General features: G+C 44.2%; 1 protein-coding gene across 3 annotated transcripts in view; it reads left to right on the top strand.

The window, feature by feature from the left end:
* GSK3B (glycogen synthase kinase 3 beta) overlaps positions 1-23903 on the top strand; it is a 252063-nt gene that overhangs the window by 205825 nt on the left and 22335 nt on the right. For all 3 annotated transcript variants that reach the window (XM_019476256.2, XM_014603981.3, XM_014603982.3), the window contains exon 8: positions 7138-7233. In XM_019476256.2, the coding sequence (XP_019331801.2) occupies positions 7138-7233 (96 nt within the window). The remainder of the gene's footprint in view (positions 1-7137; positions 7234-23903) is intronic.

The raw sequence follows: 23903 nt of genomic DNA, 5'->3' as shown, positions 1-23903 counted from the left end.
ACATTTTCCTGTGATCCCCTTCCAGTCTCCTGGAGCACCTCCACTTCCCAGACCTGGGAGGACAGAGGCCATGCACCATCACTCTCCCCCTATGGTAAATAAGTTACTGGACACAGAGACATATGCAGGGGTTGGGAACTGGAAATCAGGAATCCCTGCATGGCTCTCCCTGGTTCTGGCCCGGGGTGGTAGTGTCACTTTGATAGAACTTAAGTGGAGGGAGAGGAGGGAGTGGTGTGAAAGGACCAAGCAATGCCCTGTTGAGCTCCCTAAATGGAGATCTTGCTGCTTCATGCCCATGATGCAATTTTGAAGCATTTCAGCAGCCAGTAATACTTCTGGATTGTAAGTAGGCTTCTTTCAGAGTCCTTGCTGACATAGGGAGAGTGGGACCTGTGGGAATAAGACTGGGGATGGGGCAGTATGTGGGTTACAGTTAGGGGCATCAGGTTGTATGGGTGAGTAGAGGATCCCTAGGGTAGGGGCAGCATGGTATACAGAGATGTAGTCAAGCAGGGTTGTCAACTGAAGAATTTTTTTTCTGAATTATTTTTATTTTTTTATTTTTTTTACTGACAACCAGACTCTTTTACTTTTTCCCCTATGGTTGGTGTTAAACCCCCACATTTGAACCTAGCCCTTTTAACTGGAGCCAGACAGCACGGCACAGCCTGGCAGAAGTTACATTTTACATTATGTAAAACATGTATCAGTAAAAAGTTTCATTGTCATTTAAAAGTTTGGCAAAACTGTTCTGATTATCTGAGCTGCATAAAAGTTGGAAGAAATAATTTTAAACATTTACTCTGCTTACCTATTTCCCTTTCCTCTTAGCTTTCTTTTTCTTTTTAATGGCTCTCTCTCTGTCCAGTGGAAGTTGAAAGTGCCTGGAATTTATTAGCAGCATTGCCATGTTTTCCTACTTGCATTATGACCATATGACAGAGCAGAGTAAATAAACCTCTTCCAGCAGCATAGCATGTGTCAAAGCCTGTATAATTCTTTGAGTGAGGTCAGGTTTTTACCTTTGGTAAGCACACCCACTCTCTCATTTTCCATTTCTCTCAAGCATTCGTGGGCAACAGCTTATTTCTGGGAACTGCGCTTCTTAGAATGTAAGCAAGCCAAATTTCTTGTGACCTTCTGAACCATGCCAGACTGGATTTGTTTGCAGAGCTCAAATGTTTTATACATATGGAAAGACCTAAAGACACCAACATGGTCACAGCTCTTTTTAGCTATTTAATTGCACAGATCCTTCAGACAGATCCTTATCATCTGTGATTTATGCACACACTTTAAATTAGCTAAGGTTGTCATGTACAGGAACTTTAAAAAGTTTTTTTTTTTCCAGATTTCTGTGCTGTCTTCAGTACAGCCAGAAAAGCTGTCTAGTAGTTGATGTTGCTCTCTTCCTACAAGATCTGTCTCATCCAAGATATGCCAAGCTAAATTTGAAAGATGTTTTATAAGTTAACACACGGTGATCTGGGTTTGAGTTGTTCTACTTTGATTCTGTTCTTCACATACCATATTTATGCGATTCCAGGAAGACCTTGAATTTAAGATGACCCCCAGTAAGTAGATTCCACACACAATAATTTTTTTATTTGCTGTTATTTATTACATACAGGCTTATTCGCAAAAACTAGCAAGTCATAATTTCAACAAATATTATCTTAATCTATATTAAGTTCTGTCCAGAAGTTCCTAGCAAGTCCTACTCTTTTCTTAGATTCTACAACTTAAAACTGTTCACTTTCACATGCATCCTTTACTCTGCACTACTCTCTTCTCCCTCATCTTCCTGTTCATTTTCCATAAAACATCGTCTTTAATTCCACCCATGGCATTGGATGTACAGTGCTTCTTGAAGGCTTTAATAATGGACTCTGAAAATATCCTTCCCCAAGAATCAAGGATTCCTTCAGGTGATATTTTGTATTGGACCAACTGTGTAGTTAGGATAAAGTTGGACACGATTTCAAATGCGAGATATGCTTTGTCAGCCTTTAGAAACTTATCTAAGTCTATCCCAACTACAGTTGGTTCAGTAAAAGGTTACCACCCTAAGAAATCTTCACTCCTCATAATTTCTGGATCATCACAGCTACAACTCTTACACTCCAACACTCCTTTCCCTAAGAAGTCAGAATCCATTAGTAAAGCAGTGCTGTGGTTGGCTCCTTAATCTTCCTGCCAGGTGTAAGCTTGTGTTTCTGTGCCAAGATCCAGTCTGAGTACTGACATTATAAATGGTCCTTTAAGCGCTTGTTCATTATGACATCCAGCATATGAAGTTGTCATACTACCAGATGATTACAAGACCACAATTTGCTGACCACATTTTAGCTTTTGCTTGTGGTGTTATAGGTCCTCAAAATGTGTTTAACACTAATGTTCCTCTTTTCTTCAGCAATGTTCCAGGTCTTCTGCTTCACTCATCTAACTAGTCTGGGCTCACTTGACATTCATCCTTGTTCCTGGCACCTAACAACTATTCCTGGTGGCAGTTTTTGTTTTGGCAGAGCTTTCCATTTCCAAATCATATAGGGTGTCAATTTCCTTCCATCCGCCAATACTCCTAACATCATTGTAATTCACGACTTTTCATTTCTTGTACTTCACTAAATTACAGATTTTGCATCTTTCCCATTGATGGTGATAGTGCTTGGCAGGTCAAAATAGACTGGAGTTTTGTCAGCATCACCTATTTGGCCCAGTAGGCAACCATGAGTCTTGTGTCCCCCAATATTTACTGCTAGAATTCAACAAGTTTTTCACTAGTATGCTTCTGTCTCCCCATCTTTGGTGCCTGATCAGGGCTGTGCCTTTTGCTTGCCTCCAAGTTGTTAACACTGTTCTTGCAGTGCTTCCAGGTGGGTACTGTCTGGAGGTCTCCCAATCAAATTATTCTGATCCACCTTTGCTTATGAGATCTGACAGAATCCAACTGATATATAAGTAAGAATGTATGCGCTATAGACTGCTTATTCTTTTTTAAATACTTTGTCTGATTCAGTACATTTCCTCAGACCAGATTATCTGCAGTATTCAATTGTTGTTTTCTACTAGCCATTACAGTGAAGTGTCATCTTTTTTCTTTCCTTTTCTTTTTTTTTTTGGAAGGGGAGCAGAAGGACACAATCTGTTATTTAAACAAGGACTGTAATACTGGGGTAGCTTTGAAACTGATAAGGCTTTGGGATTTGATTGGGGGGAAAGTAGGGGTTGGCAATGTTTTTGGGTAGAGTGCCGAAAACACCCGCAACCTCAACTTGTAAGATGTTGTGTGAGGGGCGGGCAGCAGGGGAGCCACAAGGGGCCTGATCCTTGTTGTAGCATACAGCCCTGACCACTTCCCCAAGATGGAAGTACCAAACAAAATGCCTTTCCATTGCTGTGCTCCAGCACACATGCCCGGGGTTGCCTACCCCGGACTAGAAAGAAGTGGTTAGCTGTGTTAGCCTGAAATTAAACAGAAGGTAGGAAGGGTAACACTGTATAGGCTAACTCATTCAGAGGGGTTTGAGCTTTCCTAGGCTACAGCCTGCCTCGTCAAATGCTATATATATATATATATATATAATATGAGAGTTTGATGGAGGCTAGATAATCACCTTGCTGGGGTTATTTGACCCCAGCATTCTTTCCTGTCCATGGCAGGGGGTTGGACTTGATGGTCTGATCAGGTCCCTTCTGACCCTACTAACTATGAATATATATAGCATCTATATTATAAAGACTAAAATATAGACTAGTTGGTGCCTGGGAAAGGGAATTTAACTTCAACAATTTTTGAAGTGTTGAAAATAGGGGTGCACTAATAGAGATTTTTGGGGCCAATACCAATAGCCGATTTTTTAAGGAGGCATATTTGCCAATACTGATCCAATTTCTGATACACAGCCCAGCAGCTTGAAGAGCAATGTCTGGTTGGTAAATCTGTTATGGGGCAAGGGAAGGGGTGTGGGCAGAGCAGATAGAGGCCCCTGCGCTGAGGGAGGGAGTGGGGCTAGGGTTGGGGCAAGTGCTGCCGGGGTGGGACACAGGATGGAGCTGTGGCTTATGGGGAGGGGGGGGCAGCTTCTGCCATTGCGCACACCCCGGGAGGGCGGGGGGACCAGTGGGGAATGGGAGAGTCCCTGTTCCCCTGAGCACTACCAGGAGTAACTAGGAATAATGGCCAGAAGTTGACTGAAAGTAGATTCAGGCTAGATAACAGGAAGCACTACTTCACAGTCAGGACAACTAAGACCTGGAACCAACTTCCAAGGAAAGTGGTGCTCACTCCTACCCTGGGGGTCTTCAAAAGGAGGCTAGATAATCACCTAGCCAGGGTTGTTTGACCCCAGCATTCTTTCCTGCCCATGGCAGGGGGTTGGACTTGATGGTCTGCTCAGGTCCCTTCTGACCCTACCAACTATGAAACTATCTGCGGGTGGGGTGGAGCTGGGGCTGCGCCTGGGGTGCACAGTGGTGATGCTGGGAGGGAGACTACAGGGGGGCTGGAGCCAACCCAAAATTTGCCGTAGCACCCCTGCAACTCCCCCTCCTAGCACTGCTGCCTGTCCCACCCCAAGTGCAGCCCAGCCCAACACGCAGCTGCAGCCTGCCTGCACCCTGTGTGCAGATCCAGGGCACATGCCTCAACCCCCCCCATGCCTTCCTGGGGTGTGCACGGTGGCAGGAGCTGTGCCCCCTTCCCCTTGCCCCCTGGATGAGCTGTGGCTCCATCCTGTGTCCCACCCCGCCCTGACTGGGCAGTACCTGCCCCAGCCCCTGCCCTAGCCCCCCAGGGCCACTCCCTCCCTCACCTCGGGGGTCTTGATGTGCCCCCCACCTTGCCCCTTCCTTCCCCCTGCCCCATCCATCACAAGAGACTTACCAGCTGGATGCAGCTCTCCATGCTGCCGGGCTCTGTTCCTTGCCTCCTACGTGCTGTGTTGTGGCTGCGCACATGCATGGGGCATTTATCGGCCAAATTATCAGCCGCATCAGGCAAAAAAAGGCCGTTTTCTGATGCAGTCAATTTTCTTTACACCAGTACTGGTCTGATATCAGACCGATGTATCGGTGCACCTTTAGTTGGAAACTATTTTTTGTCTTCAATTGAAATGCAAATAAAAAACCTTGACAATTGCTTTTTCTTTTCTTTTCTTTTCCTTTTCCTGTCCTTTTCTTTTCAAGGAGTGAAATGATGTTTAGATTTGGTGCCTCCTCCCTACAACAGCCTATCTTGTTGCTGTGAGGGATCTCAGGGGTGTGGAGCTCCATAGCAGCCCGCTTGGCAAGCCTTGAAGCATAAGTTAGGAGCCAAGAAAGCTGTGGATTGCAACCTTCCCATAGAGAGGCGTCTGGCATTTTTGTTGGAAATATACCTGGTTTCCTTTAAAGGATTTGTCAAAATCTTCATGCTTTTGTGAAACCATTTCACTTTGGGCAAATTGGCTTTTTTGGAAGAACCACATGGCTGTTGGAATGTTTTTTGACTAGTTCTTAATTTTGTAGCTTTTCACTTTTAGGCTTTCTTTTCAAATCCAGCCTAGCCTGTCTGTGACTAGAAACATTGGAGTAGGTTGTTCGGTACACAGTATGAAATGGTTTGATATAAATCCTTTAGCCAAAGGACAAGTGTCTAAGTGTGTTTGTTTGTCTGTTGTTTGTGAATACAACTGGTCCTTTTGTTGACAGTCTCAGCAAAAAGCCTGAGGGATAGAAGGGCTGTGAAGAACAGCTCCACCTTAACTCCTCTTGGGAGACTTCTCCTGGGTCATGGCTGATGCCCACTGACGGGGTGGTTTGATGGACACGTACTGCTCAGCTGATGCCTGAGTTGTAGTAGCGATAAAACAGGCGGCTTTGCTCGCTGATGTTTTCAATCCTGGGCCTAACAAAACTTCAAAATAAGTCAAAATATGGAGCTTTATTTAAAAAAAAAAAAAAAAAAAAAAGTCATCTGCTTTTATAATCCCTTGCTGCAATATGTGTTGAACCAATGCTATTTTCTTTCTCCAGCCTTTTTTGCCCTTTCTGATTTTATTTTTAGTTTTATTGTTGTAAAAGTTGACTCAATAGCGTGAAAGCAGTGGACAGTGTCTTCAGCAACAGCCCTTTCTTTTAGAAAGGGGCTATAGCACTGACAAAACATCTAGACATCTTTCTGCTTAACCATGCACAGAAGTCCTCCTGATGGACTGGCCACACGATGTTCATTTCCATAACCAAAATACTTGTCTCATACATGGGATTATAGCATAATTGAACCCAGGTTCAAAGAGAGTGGAGGTTGAGACTTCATCCAGACCTCTCCATCATCTTCTGTAATAACAGGGAATCTCAGGTGACTGAATTTAACCAAAAAGCAGTGGATTTATTCAAAAGTGCTCTAGGCCTTGCATTTCTCTGAGAGGATTAGAAATTCTGAGATTAATGCTGTTTGAAGGGATCCCATTCATACTGTCCTGCCTAAACAAGCAAAGAGTTTTTTTTTTTTCCCTGAACAGCTCCCTTCCCCTGCCCCATACTGATCAACCTTAGTTTTCTGTATGTGAATTTCTTGGGTAAAGGTCTTAACCCCAGGTATGTAACCTGAAAGCTAGGTCTATTAAATTACCCTTCTGCATTGAGAGATGAAGAAAATCAGTCTTAAAAAATATCTGCTTCTTTGTACAGTGTTTGGCTGCTCCTTTAGGCAGCAGGTTCTCATGTGACTATTAAAATACAGGTGGTATGTTGTTGGTCAGTACCTTAATGAGGTACATGATAAATTACAGCCCATTACATTAAGGATGATCTTCAAACAATACCATTAATGACATTTTTAATTCAGTAAAATTCAGCTTCCATTCCTCCTTGAAACACCATTGAATTTGAGAAAAAGATGTCTGAGTTGTGAGAAAACTTACAATTTAAGTACATTGCGAAATCCAAACCACACAATGTACTGTGCTCAAGGACTCGACTGCTACCTGTGCTGAATAAGGTGCTACTAAGACTTCTGTGACTGCTCTCTCTACCATGCCTCTTCATCACAGAAAATGGCTCCTTGTAAAATTGCCACTTTTTCAAACCTGTTTCATTAGGGACACTACTTATGAAGTTCATGTAAACAATTTGCTTCTTTCCACTTTCTAGGTCCTGGGAACGCCTACAAGGGAGCAAATTAGAGAAATGAATCCAAACTACACTGAATTCAAATTCCCTCAGATTAAGGCACATCCCTGGACTAAGGTGAGTTTCTCTGAGTTGGATAATGAAGGTGTGTGGGATGAAAGGAAAACTGCAGAGTTTAGGCTGATCTTGACTTCTGTTGTTGGTGACTTTCCAACTAAAAACTGGGACCCTGTAAGGAAATCAGATACCCACTACATCTTGATGTAGGGCAATAGGAATACACCTTGAGGAAGAAGAAGAACGTGCCTAAGCTCTGCAACAAATTGCCTTATGGCTCTGGTTTTCCTGTGATTTATTCAGTGGTGTCTTTGCGCTGGGTACATACTTATAATCCATAACAATGTGCTTGTATTCCATTTTAGCACAGTCCTTGATTGTATATAGACACTCTTCTGTGACTAAATGTATTCTGTAGAGGGTGCATTTTACAGTGCAGTTACATCATCTCAGTGTAGGGGTGAGATCTATATTGCTAATTATTTGTATCGCCCATCTCTCAAACAAAGATCTGTAGATTTGTCCCAGTAGTTACCGGTTATATTTTTTTCTGCAGTTACTTTCTGAAGGGTTTTTGTTTGTGTTGTTTGTTTTGCTGTTTGATTTAGCTTGACTTTCAAAAGGAGACAGTAATGTGGCAAACACTGTTATATTCCAACCTTCTCAACACCTGATTCGGAAAACCCTGCACTAAGATTAATGAAAGGCAGCATAAATAAGAGGGTTCCTAGATGTTGAGGAAAGAAGAACGTTTCATTAAGTTGTGCAAGGATAACAGTTTATCAGTTTTAGTGCCTCTTGGTTGTGGAATCATTTGAATAAGGGGCTTTGAACATTTCAAGAATGGCTTATTATTATTATATTTTGCTGGTTAACAAACACCTTCTAATTACACAGTTGGGTTTTTTGCATTCTAACAGCTGTAACTGCTCAGTCCTCCTGTTAAGAATGCACAGAGTGCAGCTACCTGTGAATGAAACTGTCACGTGCATCACCTTTATCTTAATAGTGACCATTTTGGATTTTTGGATGAAGCCTAGACTAAGCAAAAGATTCTGAGCAGATGGTGTGACCTAATTCAGGCTCTTCAAGACTGTGTTCTGTACATGTTACTAGAAGTCATTTCAGTACTTAATTCTCCCATGTTCTGTGCACAGCCTCATTTTTGCCAGCAATCCCTTGGTTCTTTTTCTAGACCTTAGTTTTTCCTTTTCCTTGATGGTTCCAAGACAATTTTTTTATAATGCCAAGACACCTGTCTATATCATGTAACTAAAAACATTTTGATGGTTAAGTTCATTAACCACATGAAAATTGGTCTTCTCTTAATTGCTTTAAAATGCTTCTTGGGAAAAGCCACAAAAATCAGCACAAGACATTGCAGCAATGAAATTTGCTTTTTGGGAAAGGATTCCAATGCTGCGACCAAATTACTTAAGTTAACGTGCTGAAGCTGGATGTCAAGTGAACACAGTATGTAACGGAGCCAGAGCCTGTTTGGCTGACAGAGCACATTTTAAGTAGGCCAGGTTAAACTCCTAGTGTAGTTGTGGCAGTTCTTCTTCTCGTTGTACATCTTTGGCAGTTGACTGCCCCACACCACTGTGGGATCTTCCCATCAAGTTTCTGCAGAATAAAATGACCTTCGTGTAGAACCTGAAACAGACTGTTCATACCTTCTCTACATAAGCGAGTGCTTCTTGAGTCTATAAATGATCGCAAGTGAAATCAAACAAGCATAAAACACTGAGGGAAGCTTGCCAGAAGGTTATAGTCCCTTCTCCATTAGCGCACAGGGTTTTGGTTTTTTAATTCATTTTGTTCTGGGTTGTAGATTTTTTGAAAGCTGTTCTTAACAGCAGTTTCTTGTTCTCAGTTTATTTTACATCCAACACCAAACTCCTTCCAGCAGCAGCTGAGTGCAGAATAGCATCTAAACTGGTTTATTGAGTTTGGGGTGGAAGATAATCCAATCATGAGATTTGCCTTTTTTCCTAACTGTTTAAACACTTAAAGTCACAGAGTGGTGTATGCTCATTAGAGGAAAATTAATTCAGGCCCTTTCAAGATTTGATCCATTGCCTGCCCCTTTCCCCCTTAGAGCTTCCAGCATTCACAGGCTTGAGAAATCCTAATCTGAAGGTTGCAATCTAACTGTTATGTAGGTGTGTAGGAAGAGACCATCCCCCACTAGTTCTCCTCCCCACCCCGACTCCTGTGCCATCTAAGAGGCAGTATTTCCTAGCTAATAGTTGAATATTTTTCTTCTAGAAATGCCAAAGAAACTTTCAAATTGCAGTTGTAGAGTTGAAGCATCATGAGCAGGAAGCAAGTGAAGGAAAATAAAGAGTGTTCTTCTTGCATATGGTTATGATGATATGCATATATACAGAACCTCACTAAGAGGATTATCAGCATGATCTGAGCTTCAGAACCTTTATCATCGAAGTACTGTACAAACCTTTATCACTTCAGCTAAAGAGTAACATATTATCTGGCAGCAGTGTCCAGCTCTGATATCTGCTTGGGGGACCAGCCATAATTGGAAGAGACTTTAATTAGAGTGGCTCTCCAGAGACACTAATTAAAGCGCCCTCAATGTCTTGTGTATTCAGCATCCTGCATTTCAAAAAGGTGCAGTAAAGCTTGTTTGATGAGCTTTAGTTAAAGTGCTTCTGCTGCCATTTTGAAGCATGAAGCTGAATACATGAGACGCCAAGTCTCCTGGAGCATGATTAATTGAGTCTGCTTTGACACACTGTAATTACAGCACATCAGAGCAGACATCTCGCACATCTACAGGCGCCCTTGGGGATTCAAGCCTTTGAACTAAAAAAAAAAAAAAAAAGCACAGACACTCTAGTAGCTTGCCTGGTCCTTTCAGAATTCATATTCTGGAGAATGTCCCTGTTCAGTTGCGTCCTATAAAAGAAAAGGAACTATATAAAGGAAATAGGGAAAGGAGCAGGAAATAACACTGAGCATGCAGTGTAATGTAGGTCTTTTCTACATAGAGAAGTTTATTCGCAATGCTATATCAATATAGTTACACCATCATAATTTTATAATTAAAGATGTACCAAACAAGGACCTCTTATTCCATATCTATACAGGGACTAGTACTGGTATAATTGTAGGCAGGATGATTTTACTGGTGAAGTAATGCCAATAAATATCCCAGCATAAACAAGCCATTAAGTTGCCCAGAAGAAACTTCTTCTCTTCTAAAGCAAACTTTTTCTCACTGGGCTGGGAGAAATCAGTGTGGTTTGTTTTGAAAATGGCTCCAGCAGTATTTCTCAGTGCACACCTCTGCAACACAGTCAGTGTGCGCAGAGGCTCATTTATGCTAACTGAATTTGGAATGCCTCTCCACGGCTCTGCATGTTACTTCATTGGTTATAGTTGTTAGAAGTTCTGCTTAATGAATTTTCAGGGGTAAAAATTTCTTTGCCTGTGTAGCAATGAGCTAAAATCAGAAGCAGAGCTTCAAGACTGTTCTTTGTCAAGAGTTCGGAATCTGCAGTGGTTTGGTTGTGATACCAGGGCTAGTACTTTTCAGAGAGCCTTAGAAAGGCTTTGTTTGGTGATGACTAGATATCCAAGATTTTGGTTTCCAAGTAAAACCACTGCCACATCAGAATGCCCTTTAGACCAGGAGTTGGGAACCTATAGCATGAAGGCCAGATTCAGCCCACGGAGCTGTTGTGTTGCTGATGGGAGGCTTTACACATGCCATGCTGTCTGGGCAGCCAATGGCAGTGTCACCCATGCTGTGCTGCAGCCAGGAAGTGGGGAGAATCAGTGATGGTGGATGCATTCTAGCATCTGCTTAGTTTAGACCCAAGCTGGGTCATTCTGGCCCACCTCTGGAAAACATGATTGGCCCCTGCTTTAGAGAATGGTTGGTAGGACAAAATTGGGTTTCTGGAACCACCGGGGACTGGGAAGCATTGATAACTAGCTCTGTTGGTGTGTTAACAGATGAACGTCAATGAAAAGACCAAACAGTAGCAATAACTGACTACTGCACTATTAGAGACCTCTAAATTAGATCTTGCAGCTATGATAAGTCTTGCATACAGCTTCCCAGAGGTGGAAAGCTTTAGAAAACACAGTAATGAAATAATAATAAAAGTAGAAAACAGTAATAATGGATAACTTCAAGTATCCACAGATACACTGACATCAGGCCGGGATGCAGAGAACAAATTTCTTACTATAAAAGACTGCTTCCCGGAGTACTTAGCCCTGGAACTTACAAGAGGAAAGGATATTCTTGACTTAGTCCTAAGTAGTACACAGGACTTGGCGGACAGGGTAAGTGTTATTGAGCTGCTTTGCAATAGTGACACAATGCAGTTAGGTTTGACATCCACGTAGAAGGGGAGACCAGAAAAAGATCTGCCACAGTAGCCTTTAACTTTTGAAAGGGAGACTACACCAAAATGAGGAAGCTAGTGACAGAATTGAAGAGGGGCTCCTAGGGAGGAGAAGAACATGCAAACAGCATGGGAACTGATTAAGAATACATTTGCGCTATGCCTCCAATATGATATAATAAAAAAGCAAACAAACAAAAAAGCAAACCAAAGAAAGCCAGCATGGTTTAATGGTAGAGTTGCAGAAGTAATAAGCAGAAAAAAAGGCTTTCTTTCAAAAGTTGAAAGTAAAATCCTAATGAAAAAAATAAAAAGGAGCACAAACTGTGGCAAATCAAATGTAAACATGTAATAATAAGACTAGCGAAGAAGAATTTCAGGAGAATCTTGCTAAAGACTCAGAAGGTAACCATAAAAATTTCTTTACCTTAGAAGCCAAAGACCTGCCAGGGAGTCAGTTAGGCCTTGGATGATCAGGGTGCAAAAGGAGTGCACAAGAATGATAGGGCCATCACGGAGAAACTAAGTTCATACTGTGGAAGACATTAGGGATGTTCCCTCACCAGATCCACTTCTCTCTAGGGACAAGTCAGTGGAGCTGACCCATAGTGAGGTTACAGTCAATGAAGTTGTAGAGGAAATTAATAAACTAAACAGTAACAAATCCCCAGGACCTGATGGCATTCACCCTGACGCAGCTTGGATCAAAAATTGCTGAACTAACTGTAGTTTGCAACCTACCTCTAAAAACATTCTTAGTACTAGAGAACTTGGAGGTCTGCCAATATGACTCCCATATTATAAAAGGCTCTAGAGGGGATCCAGGAAACCTTTGGCCAGTGAGTTGGACTTCTGTTCCTGGGCACAGCCATGCACCCACCCACCCACAAACCCCAGTGCCGGGGTTCTGGGAAGGTGGTGCTGAGCTGTGGCAGGGCTGCCTGGCACCCTCGGGTCCCACGACTTGGGCTTGGGGCAGGTCGGGACTGCCTGGGAGCTCCAGCACAAGCTGCCTCCGGACCCACGGGTCCCCACACATCCCCAGTCTGGGCCCCTGGGGAACAACAGCGATGGAATTCCCATACCCTGTGCCCCTGTGAAGGCAGCCTGGCATTCCTGTACCCTGCGCCCCTGAAGGCAGCTGCTGCCGGCAGGTGGGGCTGGGATTCCCGCAGAGCCACCTCCCACAGCCCCTGGCCCACACTGCTGCGTACCTGGCCCCAGCCCAGCACCGATGGAGCCTGAGCTACACCCGGCACCGCCACTGCCATCACAGCACCAGGTAGAGCCACTGCTCTCTTCCCTGCGCTGCCTTGGCTCCCACCAGGTCCTGGTGAAAGTCCAGACAGCACAAGGAGGAGAGCACCAGCTCTGCCCAGGTCAGCGGCAGCTTGGGCTGCATCAGTGCTGGGCTGGGTTGGACATGCGGCAGAGGGAGGTGGCTCAGAGGAAATCCAGCCTGCTGGCAGTGGCAGTCGACACAAGAGCATGGGGCTGCTATTGCTTCTGCTCCCCAGGGGCCCAGACTGGAGATGTGCAGGGACCCACAGGCCCGGAGATGGCTTGTGCCAAAGCTCTCAGGTGGTTCCTCCCTGCCCCAAGCCCAAGCTGTCAGTCCCGAGAGTGCCAGGCAGGCCCGCTGCAGCACTCCGTGCAGGTCCTGGTGGGATGCGGGCCCCGGGCAACTGTGGCAAGAATGGGGGGAGCATACCCACTCACCCCATCCAGGGCCCCAAGCAGCCGGGCTCGCAGCACCGGGGTTTTGGGGAAGGCGGCTCTGGGACATGGCAGGACTACTTGGCAGACTGCTTGAGACCTGCTGAGAAAGCAAGCAGGGAAGTTCAGGAAAAGGGGGGAAACAGCGTGGCACCAAACCAGCTGGGCCTGGATGACCCATGGCTCCTGGCCCCCTTCTCCCTGCACTCCATTTGAAGTCCCCAGCATGTGCCTGGGTCAGACAGGAGTTGCGCCAGCTGTACCCGTGTGGCTCAAATTGGTGTGCGGGAATACAAAATGGCAGTGGCCCAGCCTGACTGTGGGCTGGGGAGTTGGAGGGGGGGAGGAGGGTGATTATCCTGACCCAACCAGACGGGTGCTGCACGGTTTCCCTGCTTCTTCCTGCACTACCTCCCCAGCACAGCAGCTGGGCTGGTGCTGCACTGTGCCAGGGATGTGAGGTCAGGCAGGAGCTGTTCCAGTTGCACTCGCATGGCACAGCCCAAAGCAGCACATGGAAACAGTGCAGCACCAGTACCTGCCCTCTACCAGGCCCCAGGATGGCAGAGCCCAGATAACCTGCAGCTTCTGGCCCTCTTCCCCCTTCACCCCCTCCCACACCAGCCCGTGAGCTTCAACTTGCTGGGTGCAGGGTGGGAGCAGCATGGAGACAACCTTTCTAGGCAGAAGCCTGGCCAGGATCTCAGTGCCCTGTCTTGAGCTTACATTGGAGGGTGGGCAGGCCAGGGAGGGGAGTGGCGGCTGCTGCTGCAACTGGCTGACATGGGGAAGAGAGAAGTGAAAAGCACCGAGAGCTAGGGCAGTGCTAGGCTGAATACAATTCTCCTTTAGAAGAGCATTTGTGGGCCAGGTAGAATCATTTGGCAGGCTGGATTTGGCCCACGGGTTGTATTTTGCTCACCCCTGTCCCTCACTGTGCCATATTACTTTCATTATACCAATGATTGTGAAACACACACATTCACGGGACATATTCATGGGACCTAGTTGGGTCAGCCCAGCCTTCCATGTTCTTCGGATGAAATTCACAGGTTGAGGTGAGGCGTGCTTGAATCTTTTAGATGGAAAAGTGAGTGTCTTCAGATAGTGGCATTGAAAGCAGGAGGACACTACTTCAGTGAGATTGAGGGCGGAAGGAGGAAGTACTTGGATGAGGGTTAATAATTATAGGCAAATAGTGCGAAGTGGATACAAGAATTAACTGTTACCAAAATCCAGTGGGAAAGGATGAGTATAGTATGAAGTATTTTTAAACATTTTAGGACAAGGTTAGATAATGTAAAAGGAAAAGCAAATTTTAAACAGTCAAGTTAAAAAACAAACAAACTATATTTGGAAATAAAACATTGAAAACAGGAAAAAAAAAGAAAGAAAGAAACTTGGATGTAGTATAGCACATCCAAAGAGGCTACAGTCTCACTGATAAAGGATATAAACATGTTTAACTAACAAAGATACAGATTAAATAAATATTTTAAAGGGGAATGAAGGAAGATGCATTTAAAACATTGCAAACTAGACTTAAGTGCTCTTGTGTTGCATCTCATTTCCCACCCCTCTGCTCTCCACTTTTCACTCTGTATCACCTATTAAGAAGATAATTGATTTGTGGCTGGGACCTGCCTTGAATATTTCTAATGCTCTCTGCATACTTATAGGGCTCAACACAAAAAATAGCTAGAGTGAGCTTAAAGAAAGTTCCTGCTGGGCTTGCTATAAATGTCAAAGTTGCAGGGGTCACAGAGTTTTATAAATTATGAACTGGTTCCCCATGCATATGCTATGGTTCCTCGGCACTCGTGCCTCTGGGCATTGGTGCAGTCCCACTAGAGTCAGATTGTGTAAGTATTTGCACTTTAGAACCCTTATTCTTCTTGGGCTCTTTCTGGGCTATGCCCATGTCAGATTGCATCACCCCCATGGTGTCCCCCTCTTTGAGGAGAAAACCCAAATGCAACAGATGTAGATTTACTTAAAGGGAAGTCGCATACAGAAATATAATATACTGTCACTGTACTGTGTGGCTCTGGGCTATAGGTTTGCTTCCAGATACTGGCAGGTTCTCCGAGGTGCTTCAGCGGAACAGTTCTAAGTGTCACCTCTCTTTCCCAGCACCTCCGAGGACAGCAATAGAACTTAACATGCTGTAACAGTCTCTCTTTCAAGATGAATCTGAGTGGTGGCTCATGCTATATAAGGTAGATATTTGGCCTTTGGGCTGAAATAGCTCATGCATGCTGGCTAATTACTGATTTGAGGAATTTACTGATGCTGCCAGAACGAATCTTCACTTTTATTTTAAAAAGTGAGCTGCTAGGCTTAAAAACTCCACGCGGGGGGGGGGGCCCCCACCCCCAAGTCATTTCACAGCTGTCTCAAGCACAGGGTGCAGATAGACTATAGTCACCTTCAATTTGTGCAGTTTGTATTTCATCAGTACCAGTGCACTGTCCCCCAAATCGGCACTTAATCGGTGGTTTAAACTCCTCTGGAAAGCTCCTGGTCTGACCTGAGGCCAGAAGTGCAGAACAATAAGACTGAGGGTATGGTGTCAAATTAGGCTGTTAGTAATTTTAGTCCAGTCTTTGTCTCCCTGCTTTACTTCCTTACCTATAAAATGAGGAGAAATGTTTTCTGTTGCACGGATTGATGTTTAGATAGGATTATGTAGGTATAAAATTCACCAGAGTGCATACAGAATCTTTTGCACGATTGTTTAATGCTCCTGCTAGTCTGGTGAGTCGAGACAAGTCTTGCAAGGATCAGCTTTCACACATGAACATATTTATCTCAAACATAAAACGAATGAGTTAAACTTGTGTGTGTTCCAACCAGTGGTTTTATTATCTCTCCTCAAAATCTTCAGGCCAGTCCTTTACATCAGTCAAAGTCTTCAGACCAATAGCATGATAGCAGTGAACAAGAGCCAGCTGTGTGCATTGGTGGAAGTGAAGAATTGGTCCAGTCCAAATTGAGACGAGTTTTGACCCCTTCAGCACTGTTGTCATCTGTGAGAGAATAAGAAAATAATCTTCCTTCATAGTGTTCCAGCACAGCAAGGTTTTGTGGTTCTAAGAGAGAGTTGAGGTCCATTCTCATCCCTTACGATGCTCTCTAATTTTGCACTCTATTTATGAAACACCACTTTTTCTATCCTGTGCACAAGACCAATTCATGTATTGGGAAAAGATAATCTCTAAGATGTCATACATTTGAGAATCTGATCTCTTTAGCTTTTCTCTGCGGCTGTCTGCACAGCATGGATGCAATTTGAAGTGGTGTTAGCAGCAATTTGGTCATTTCAGTAACTATTCCTGAAGCATTCTAGATTGGTTTTAGGGGCTGTGTTGCCTTTGAAGGGAATCCTTCATGCAGTGCAGTGAAAAAAACCTGACTAAATACATGATTTCCACAATGTGTTGTTCTTACAAGCATTTTTCAGTGTTGCCATCTCTGTATGCACTTTGGAAGTGGTATGCTAATGACTGGTCCTTGAGATTTGATTCTTCTGTGCTAGCTGCCAGGCAGTCCTGTCCTCTTCCCCTAACTCTGGGGTTGAGGTCAAAGTGCAGTCTCTTCTGTGAGCAGTTCTGCTAAAACCATACAGTTCTCACCTTCCCTTCCTGCTACCGTTATCTTCACTTCCCCCCAGGCTTTAAATCAGTGGGTAAAATGCAGCCCGCGGGCTGGATGCAGCCCACCAGGCCATTCTATCCGGCCCACGGGGCCCCTAAAAATTTAGCAAGTTAATATTTATCTGCCCCGGCTGCCTGTCATGCAGCCCTCGGTGCCTAGCCAAAACTCAGTAAGCGGTCCTCCACCTGAAATAATTGCCCGCCCCTGCTTTAAACAGATAGTGTTTTGGTTTTTTTCTGGTGCAGCCTCCAAAGCCTATCTTTACCTTTAGAGCATTTTCAGAGAGAATGGCACACAGTTAAATAGAAAACTCAGTCTCCACTATGAACAATATAAAATAGTTTGGGACATATACCTCTTTTATTTTTATCAGAAATCCTTGAAGTAGGTCTATATTGCGTTAAACTAAAGAATTCATGCTCCAATATATTTTTCTATTGCTGAAACTCCATTTGTCTTAATTTTTTGCAACAGCACAACTCTCTCATAATTATTCCCCTGTTTTTTAGGCTAACAGTGACATTAGCTGTGCTTGAAACCAGTTTTAAGAAAAAGGGGTCTTTCAAGTTTTCCCAATGATTTTGGTGAAACAACATCTCTTAATTTCACCTAATTCTTTAAGGTGATGTTACAGAAACTACACTAGGTAGAAAATTACCATGCTTCTGCCCCATCATGTCAAAAAGGAATTGCCAGTGTTTGCATGTCATAAGTAAACCAGTACTTCAAAAAGGAAAAAAAAAAATAGTGTTGCTGTGACATTTGAGATGTTTTCCTCAACATGAAAAATGAAAGTCCAAGTATGACATAAAATACCACCTGTAATTTATCACCTACTGCACCATCTTATTTCAGGAGACCTAATTTATCGTATCTTAGTTGGTGATGGCTCCTATCTGATCATTTCCAAAGTGTGGAGCTTAAGTATCCCAGGAAAAGTATAAAAGGAATTCTTTGCTTGCTTTAACTCATTTTCACTTAGGACTTGGCAAAAGCTGAACAGTATGCTGAGTAACAAATATTTCTTAGTGTGCTTTTGCTGAATCCTTAATGGAAATGACCCATTATGAAGTGTGCGGTCTGCTGGTTAGAGAAGAAGTTTGGGAGACAGGATTCTGGTTCTGTTCCCAGCTCTGTCCTGGCTTACTTAACCTTGCTTGTTTACTTCATTTTCCCTATCTTTCTGACAGAGATTTTGTGGCTTCAATAGTCAATACAAATACAAATTTTGTATTTCTAAAATGCTTTAAAAATTTCAAACTATTGTTTTCCCTTTTGTGATTAAAAAAAAAAAAATGTCCCCTTGCTTTTCTATTTAAAGCATGCTATCAAAAGAGGTTGGGTGGGTTTAAGGTCCCCACCCCCCTTAAGAATATTGGCATCTGCTTGTGAACTTTATGTACCCCAGAAAGGAGTCCATCTTGGAATGATGTTTTAGAAAACTGTTTCAAAGCAAGATTTGCAATTCCTAAAATGACAGGGACAAAATTTCATCCTGTAACCTTGCAGTGACTGAAACTCAGCTTTTCATTTAATTTATACCATATTTATTTGATTCTAAGAGGTTTTTTCCCCATTTAACATGGGGAGGCAGGGCAAACGGGTAGCAGGGGGCAAGCTGCTTGATCTGTCCCATACCACCTGCCTTCCAACTTTCTGTGTTCCCTACAGCAGTGGGAGAGATGAATTGAATATAACGCTCCAATAATTAGATTCTATACATGGACTATTATAACACATTTATAAAATGTCCATGTATAGAATTTAATTACGTGGGTGGTCGTCTTACATTCGGGGTCACCTTAGATTTGAGTAAATACGGTACGTGGGGGGGGTATATGTTTTACTAAATAATAAATTAGAAATATGATCTAGCTTGCAGTAATGTTATTACTGAAACACTGCTCCAGGGTCTCAAGTCATGAGTGGTTTCATGGTGAGAGTACATTGAAAGAGAAGACCGCTCAAGTCACTTATGGAATTCTAAAGGCAAAGAAAATGGTTAATTGTACTACATAGTAAAGGGTTTTCCATTCAGATACACTCCCATTCTGGAAGGAATCCATAGAAAACCTCAGTTTGATAAGTTTTCCTCCTTTTAGTGAGACCAGTGCTGTTGAAGTCTTAATATATTCAAAACTGTATAAAATAGGTACTAGATGGCTGAGGGAGTGAACAAAGTGATCTTGAGCCCTTTGTTTTCAGGGTGCTAAGTGGAATCTGGTCTCCAGCTTTGGTAGCCTGGGAGCTGTTGCCATTTGACAGCACTTTTTTCAAGTGGTTAGCACAAAATAAATTAATCAAGAATGTATCTAAATCCACCCCCTCATAGGCAGTTTTGACATAGCAGTTGGGCAGAGGCCTAATCTGTGCTGCAGTTTTGTTGGCAGAACTTTGAGCCCCTCTGCAGTAATAGAGCCCTGCTTCCTGCTGGCAGAGGCACTCCCACTGCTGCAGAGTGGAAGAAGGCTTTTGCTGGTGGCTGGCAGAAGGGGCATTTACACCAGTGATGCTCAACCAGGGTGCAGGGGCACTCTGGGGACCTGCCAGATCCTTTGTAGAGTGCTGCCAGGTGTGAAGATATAAACAGATAAGCTAAAGAGAGAGTTCATCTGAGGCTTGTTCCTGCCTGAATGTGATTTCCTCACCCACACTGCTCAGCCCTCTGCGAGGAGGTAAGCACTGTAATATATAAATTAGTGTTTGAAATTAGGTGCCATTCAAATCACAGAAGTTATGCCTCAAGTCCAGTGAGGGATGCCTCAAGTCTAGAAAGGTTGAGAACCACTGGTTAGATGTTTAGCACCTTTCTTCGGTTGCCACAGTCCTGTCAGTGGCTGGTGCCATCTCAAGCTTGTTGCACATTGGCCCAGCTGCTGCAGTGGAGCCTCACAGTGCTGCCAGAAACTTGTGGGCATGCACATGCTTTAGCACAGGGGTGAGCAAAGTCTGGCCTGCAGGCCAGATTGGGCCCATGGCAGACTCCATTTCCCAGCAGCCCCTGCCTGCATCGCTGTGGCCAGTTTCCATGGATACACCAACAGCGGCAGGGACAAGATTTCCATGGATGCCAGTCCCAGTAGCGCTGGCAGGGTATGCGGTTGAGCGGGGAGCTGCTCTGGGGCTGGGATTTTGTGGCAGTGCCAGAGTGGTCTGGAGCCAGGGCAGAACTGCAGCCTGCTGCCCACAAGCCCCAGGCAGGGGTATGCAGGCAGTGGATTGCAGCTCTGCTCCAGCTCCGGACCACACTGTCACTGTCGCAAGATCCCGGCCCCAGAGCAGCTCTCTGCCCAGCTGCACGCCCTGCCAGTATTTCTGGGCCTGTTTCTATGGGAACCCTTGTCCTGCACTGTCACAGCCCTGCCACTGCTGGTGTCTCCAGGGAAACCAGCACTGCACCATGGGCAGGGGCTGCTGGGATCTGCCTGTGGGATCTGCCATTTTGCCCGCCCTGGCTCTAGCAGCTTGGCATTGGCTATTTGGTAAGTATAGACAAGGTCTGAATTTCCCTCCTGTTTCTGAAAGTGGCCTCTCTATGCCTGGGATAAGAGTGAAACTGGGACAGTGGAGAAGCAGGAAAATGTGGAGTGCTGCTCCCTGGGCTTTGCGTTCATTGGAGATGACCCTTCAATCTCCAGGATGCTAATCACTTCCCTTTCAGCAGCATTTAACAAATAAATAAGGTACTTTGGGCCTTGGGTTGTTTTCCTCTGAAGGCTTAACATTTTACCTCCATTGCTGAGCCAAACCCACACCTTACCAGTGCAAAGTGTCAAATTCCAAGCACATACAGGCTAAATATGACTTTTTTCATTGTGGTTTTGAAGGTTACTTTTGTGTTTTACACTAGATAAAATAAAATTAGCTAGTGATAAAATATCTAAGTCTTTGCTTTGAGGGAGATGCTCATTCTGCATTCCGGTACCAAAACGTTTCCAAAGAGTTGTAGATAAAATGCTACCTTCTTTCGTGCTAATTCCACCACATTGGGCATTACAGACATGCTTTACACGCTGAGAGGAATTGTGCACTGGGGCTGTACAAAGCTTCGGTCGCTGATTTGATTTGGAGATTCGGCCCAATTCGGTGGCCAAATCCGAATCGAATCAGGAGACCCATTAATCTCTCCGAATCGAATCGGAAGCCTCCAATTTGATTTGGAGAGATTTGACAAATCAGCCATAGGCACAGCTTTATATGGTTTTTTTTCTACATACCTCAAGGTACCAGGTGCAGCTCATGAATGCTGAGATGCTGGGGCAGAGGAAGCATCCCATGGGAGCACAGGGGGTCCCCTGCGTGCTCAGTAGCAGACCCAGAAGTGGACCAGAAGTACTTCCAGTCCATTTCTGGGTCCACCATGGAGCGTGCGGGGGACCTTCCCTTTCCCCCGCCCCCAGCTCAGCAGCTGGTATCTCCTGGGTCTGGAGGGGCACACAGGGTCCCCCTGCAGCCAATTGCTGAGCCAGGGGACCCCAGAATGGGGGTCCCCCCACACTCTCAGCAGTAACCCGGAAGTGGACTGGAAGTACTTCCAGGTCTGTTGTCGAGCACGTGGGGGACGCCCTCCCTGCGCTCCTGTGGGACGCTCCATCCGCCCCAGCATCGCAGCGTTCATGAGCCACACTTGGTACCTCGACGTATGTAGAAAAAACATATAAAGCTGTGTCTATGGCCAAATCCCTGATTCTCCAAATCGGAATCAAATCTTCAGATTCGGCCGAATCAAATCAGGACAGTGATCCGAATCAGTGAATTGAATCACTGTCCCCTGAATCGGGCCAAATCCAAATTGGCTACTGCCCGCTTTGCACACCCATAATGTGCACCACCCACTAGCCTGGACTAGTTGGGGTGAGTGGTTCCTGTCAGACCTTGCATACTCCTGGTGATTGCAATGAACTTCTTATTTGTGGTGGCATAAACTTGATGAAATAGCAGCAGATGTGATTTTAAGGAAGCCTCATCTCTCGTAGGAATCACAGTATGCGAACAGTGTTCACAATCTGCATGCAAAACACGTGATGGCCAATAGCACCATGTAATCTCTTTTAATATGTGGGCTAGGGGAGCACCTTAGGAGTATTGTGAAGTCTTGGATTCAGTGCTTAATTAGACCAAGAAGAGAGCCCCATGTCAGCCATGAAAAATGTCTGTTAAGAATCTCAATGAAGGAAAGTCAGCCCCGCAGTTCTTTTGAAACAACATGCAGCCCTTCCCCCATCCATCTTGTTTGTAGAGCTGAATGCTAACTGGGTGAAGCGAGATACAGTCGTCAGCTCTGTACCCAATTCTACTCTCTCTGCAGAAGGATTTAAAAATTCAGACAGGCATCATGAACCAACTGAAACGAGTTTAAATTAAGGTAAAACATGAAAGTCTCGCTTGTGTAGAGACTTCACACAAGTTTTTAGTTCATGTTTTGGGGTAGGGAACAGCATAGCAAAGCGGGGCATTTAATTTGGCGATGGCTTTTGAAATGTCCAAGGTGATGGACAGTCTCTGGAAAGAGAAGGGAGTGATGGTAGCAAAAAGCACAGTAATCACAATGTAACTGAGAAAGGAGAGGCCACTGGGCATGAGCAGCCTACTTGGCTTTGCTCTCTAGCCATCAAGGCTTTTTTTTTTTTTTTTTTTAAGCATTTAAGCACAAGTAGCAGACTTGAACAAAGGAAGTACCGTGTTTGCACTGCTCCTCCATGTCTTTGATAAAGTATGGAGTCATTGGGATCTGAAGAAAGAAACTGTATGGTATTCAGATGAGTCGGCATTTCCATTTCATATGAACATTTGGCAGTTCTGCAACACAGGCATGAAAAAAAATCATCCTGGCTGAAACTTGGCAGTCTCGGTCTCAGCCAGAAAGCGATTCCTTTTGGGAAAGGTGGTTTTTGAGTTATACAAGTGCAGGTTTTCTTGAAGAAATGTTACATAAAGACTTTTTTTTTTGCATTTGTTTACCTCCAAAACAGGTTCATTTTTTTTAAATGAAAACTTTATGCCGTTGGTCCCCTATGTGGATAGGTCACCTTGCAAAAAAAAAAAAAAAGGCTATTTCATTCTATAAAAATGAACTGCTGCGCAGGTGGGGTAGCATTTGGTCACATAAAAAGTTCCTGTCAGTGTTTTTTTTTAAAATATTTTTTTAAATCCTGTTTTTGTTTTGTTTTTTGTTTGTGGACTTGCTGTGCAATTTGCCCGGCCGCATTTAGTCTGCATACTAAACGTTAGTTTGCCCAAGTATATTTTACTTTGTGCACTTAGCCTTTTTATTTTTTGCCTTCAAGCAAATGTACTCTAGGCTAATACAGACTTTGCACTGGTGGGCCGGATTTTAGTCCGTGCACTAAATTTTAGTCCGCAGACTAAAAATAATCCGCGGATTATTTACTAAAATCAATTCCCTCACTGAAAACTACATTAGGAGTGTTAAACTGTCTAGCCAACACACAGAAGTGAGGGAGTTCACAGCTAACGGTGAGTCCTGCCATCTGTCCTCCTGGCACCTAGGCACAATAGAGCACTGCCGGCAGCCCAACGCTGGATGTGCCCTGTTGTGCTTAAGTGTTGGCATACATATTGTTGTGCACTTCACCTGTAACTGTGACTGTCCCTTGCTCTTGATGTTTAGTGTTGTACCCTTCTGTGTAGTTCTTGGTGGGTGAATTTCAGGTGGAACTGTGTTGAATTAGTGGAGCTAAAAGATGCAGGGAGTTTGCTTTATTTTTAATGTTTTATTCCAAAAGAAATAGAAAATTTATTTTAAGTAATGGGTGCGACGGTATGAGGGGGAAAAACCCACACTAAAGAGGAAAAACAAATTAAGTCCATACCCGCACTCCAGAGGTGATATGTCCAGTTCTTGAAGGATCCCAAAGAGATAACGTCAACAAACAAAATCCATTGGTGGGGAAGTCAATCCAAAATGGAGAATAATCCGCGGCGGCCTGATACACACATAGGTCTCTCAAATTT

Source organism: Alligator mississippiensis, chromosome 1 (assembly GCF_030867095.1).
Source record: "Alligator mississippiensis isolate rAllMis1 chromosome 1, rAllMis1, whole genome shotgun sequence".
Lineage (NCBI taxonomy): Eukaryota > Metazoa > Chordata > Crocodylia > Alligatoridae > Alligator > Alligator mississippiensis.
Note: the sequence above shows the minus strand (reverse complement) of the source record. Positions and strands in the feature narration are given on the sequence as shown.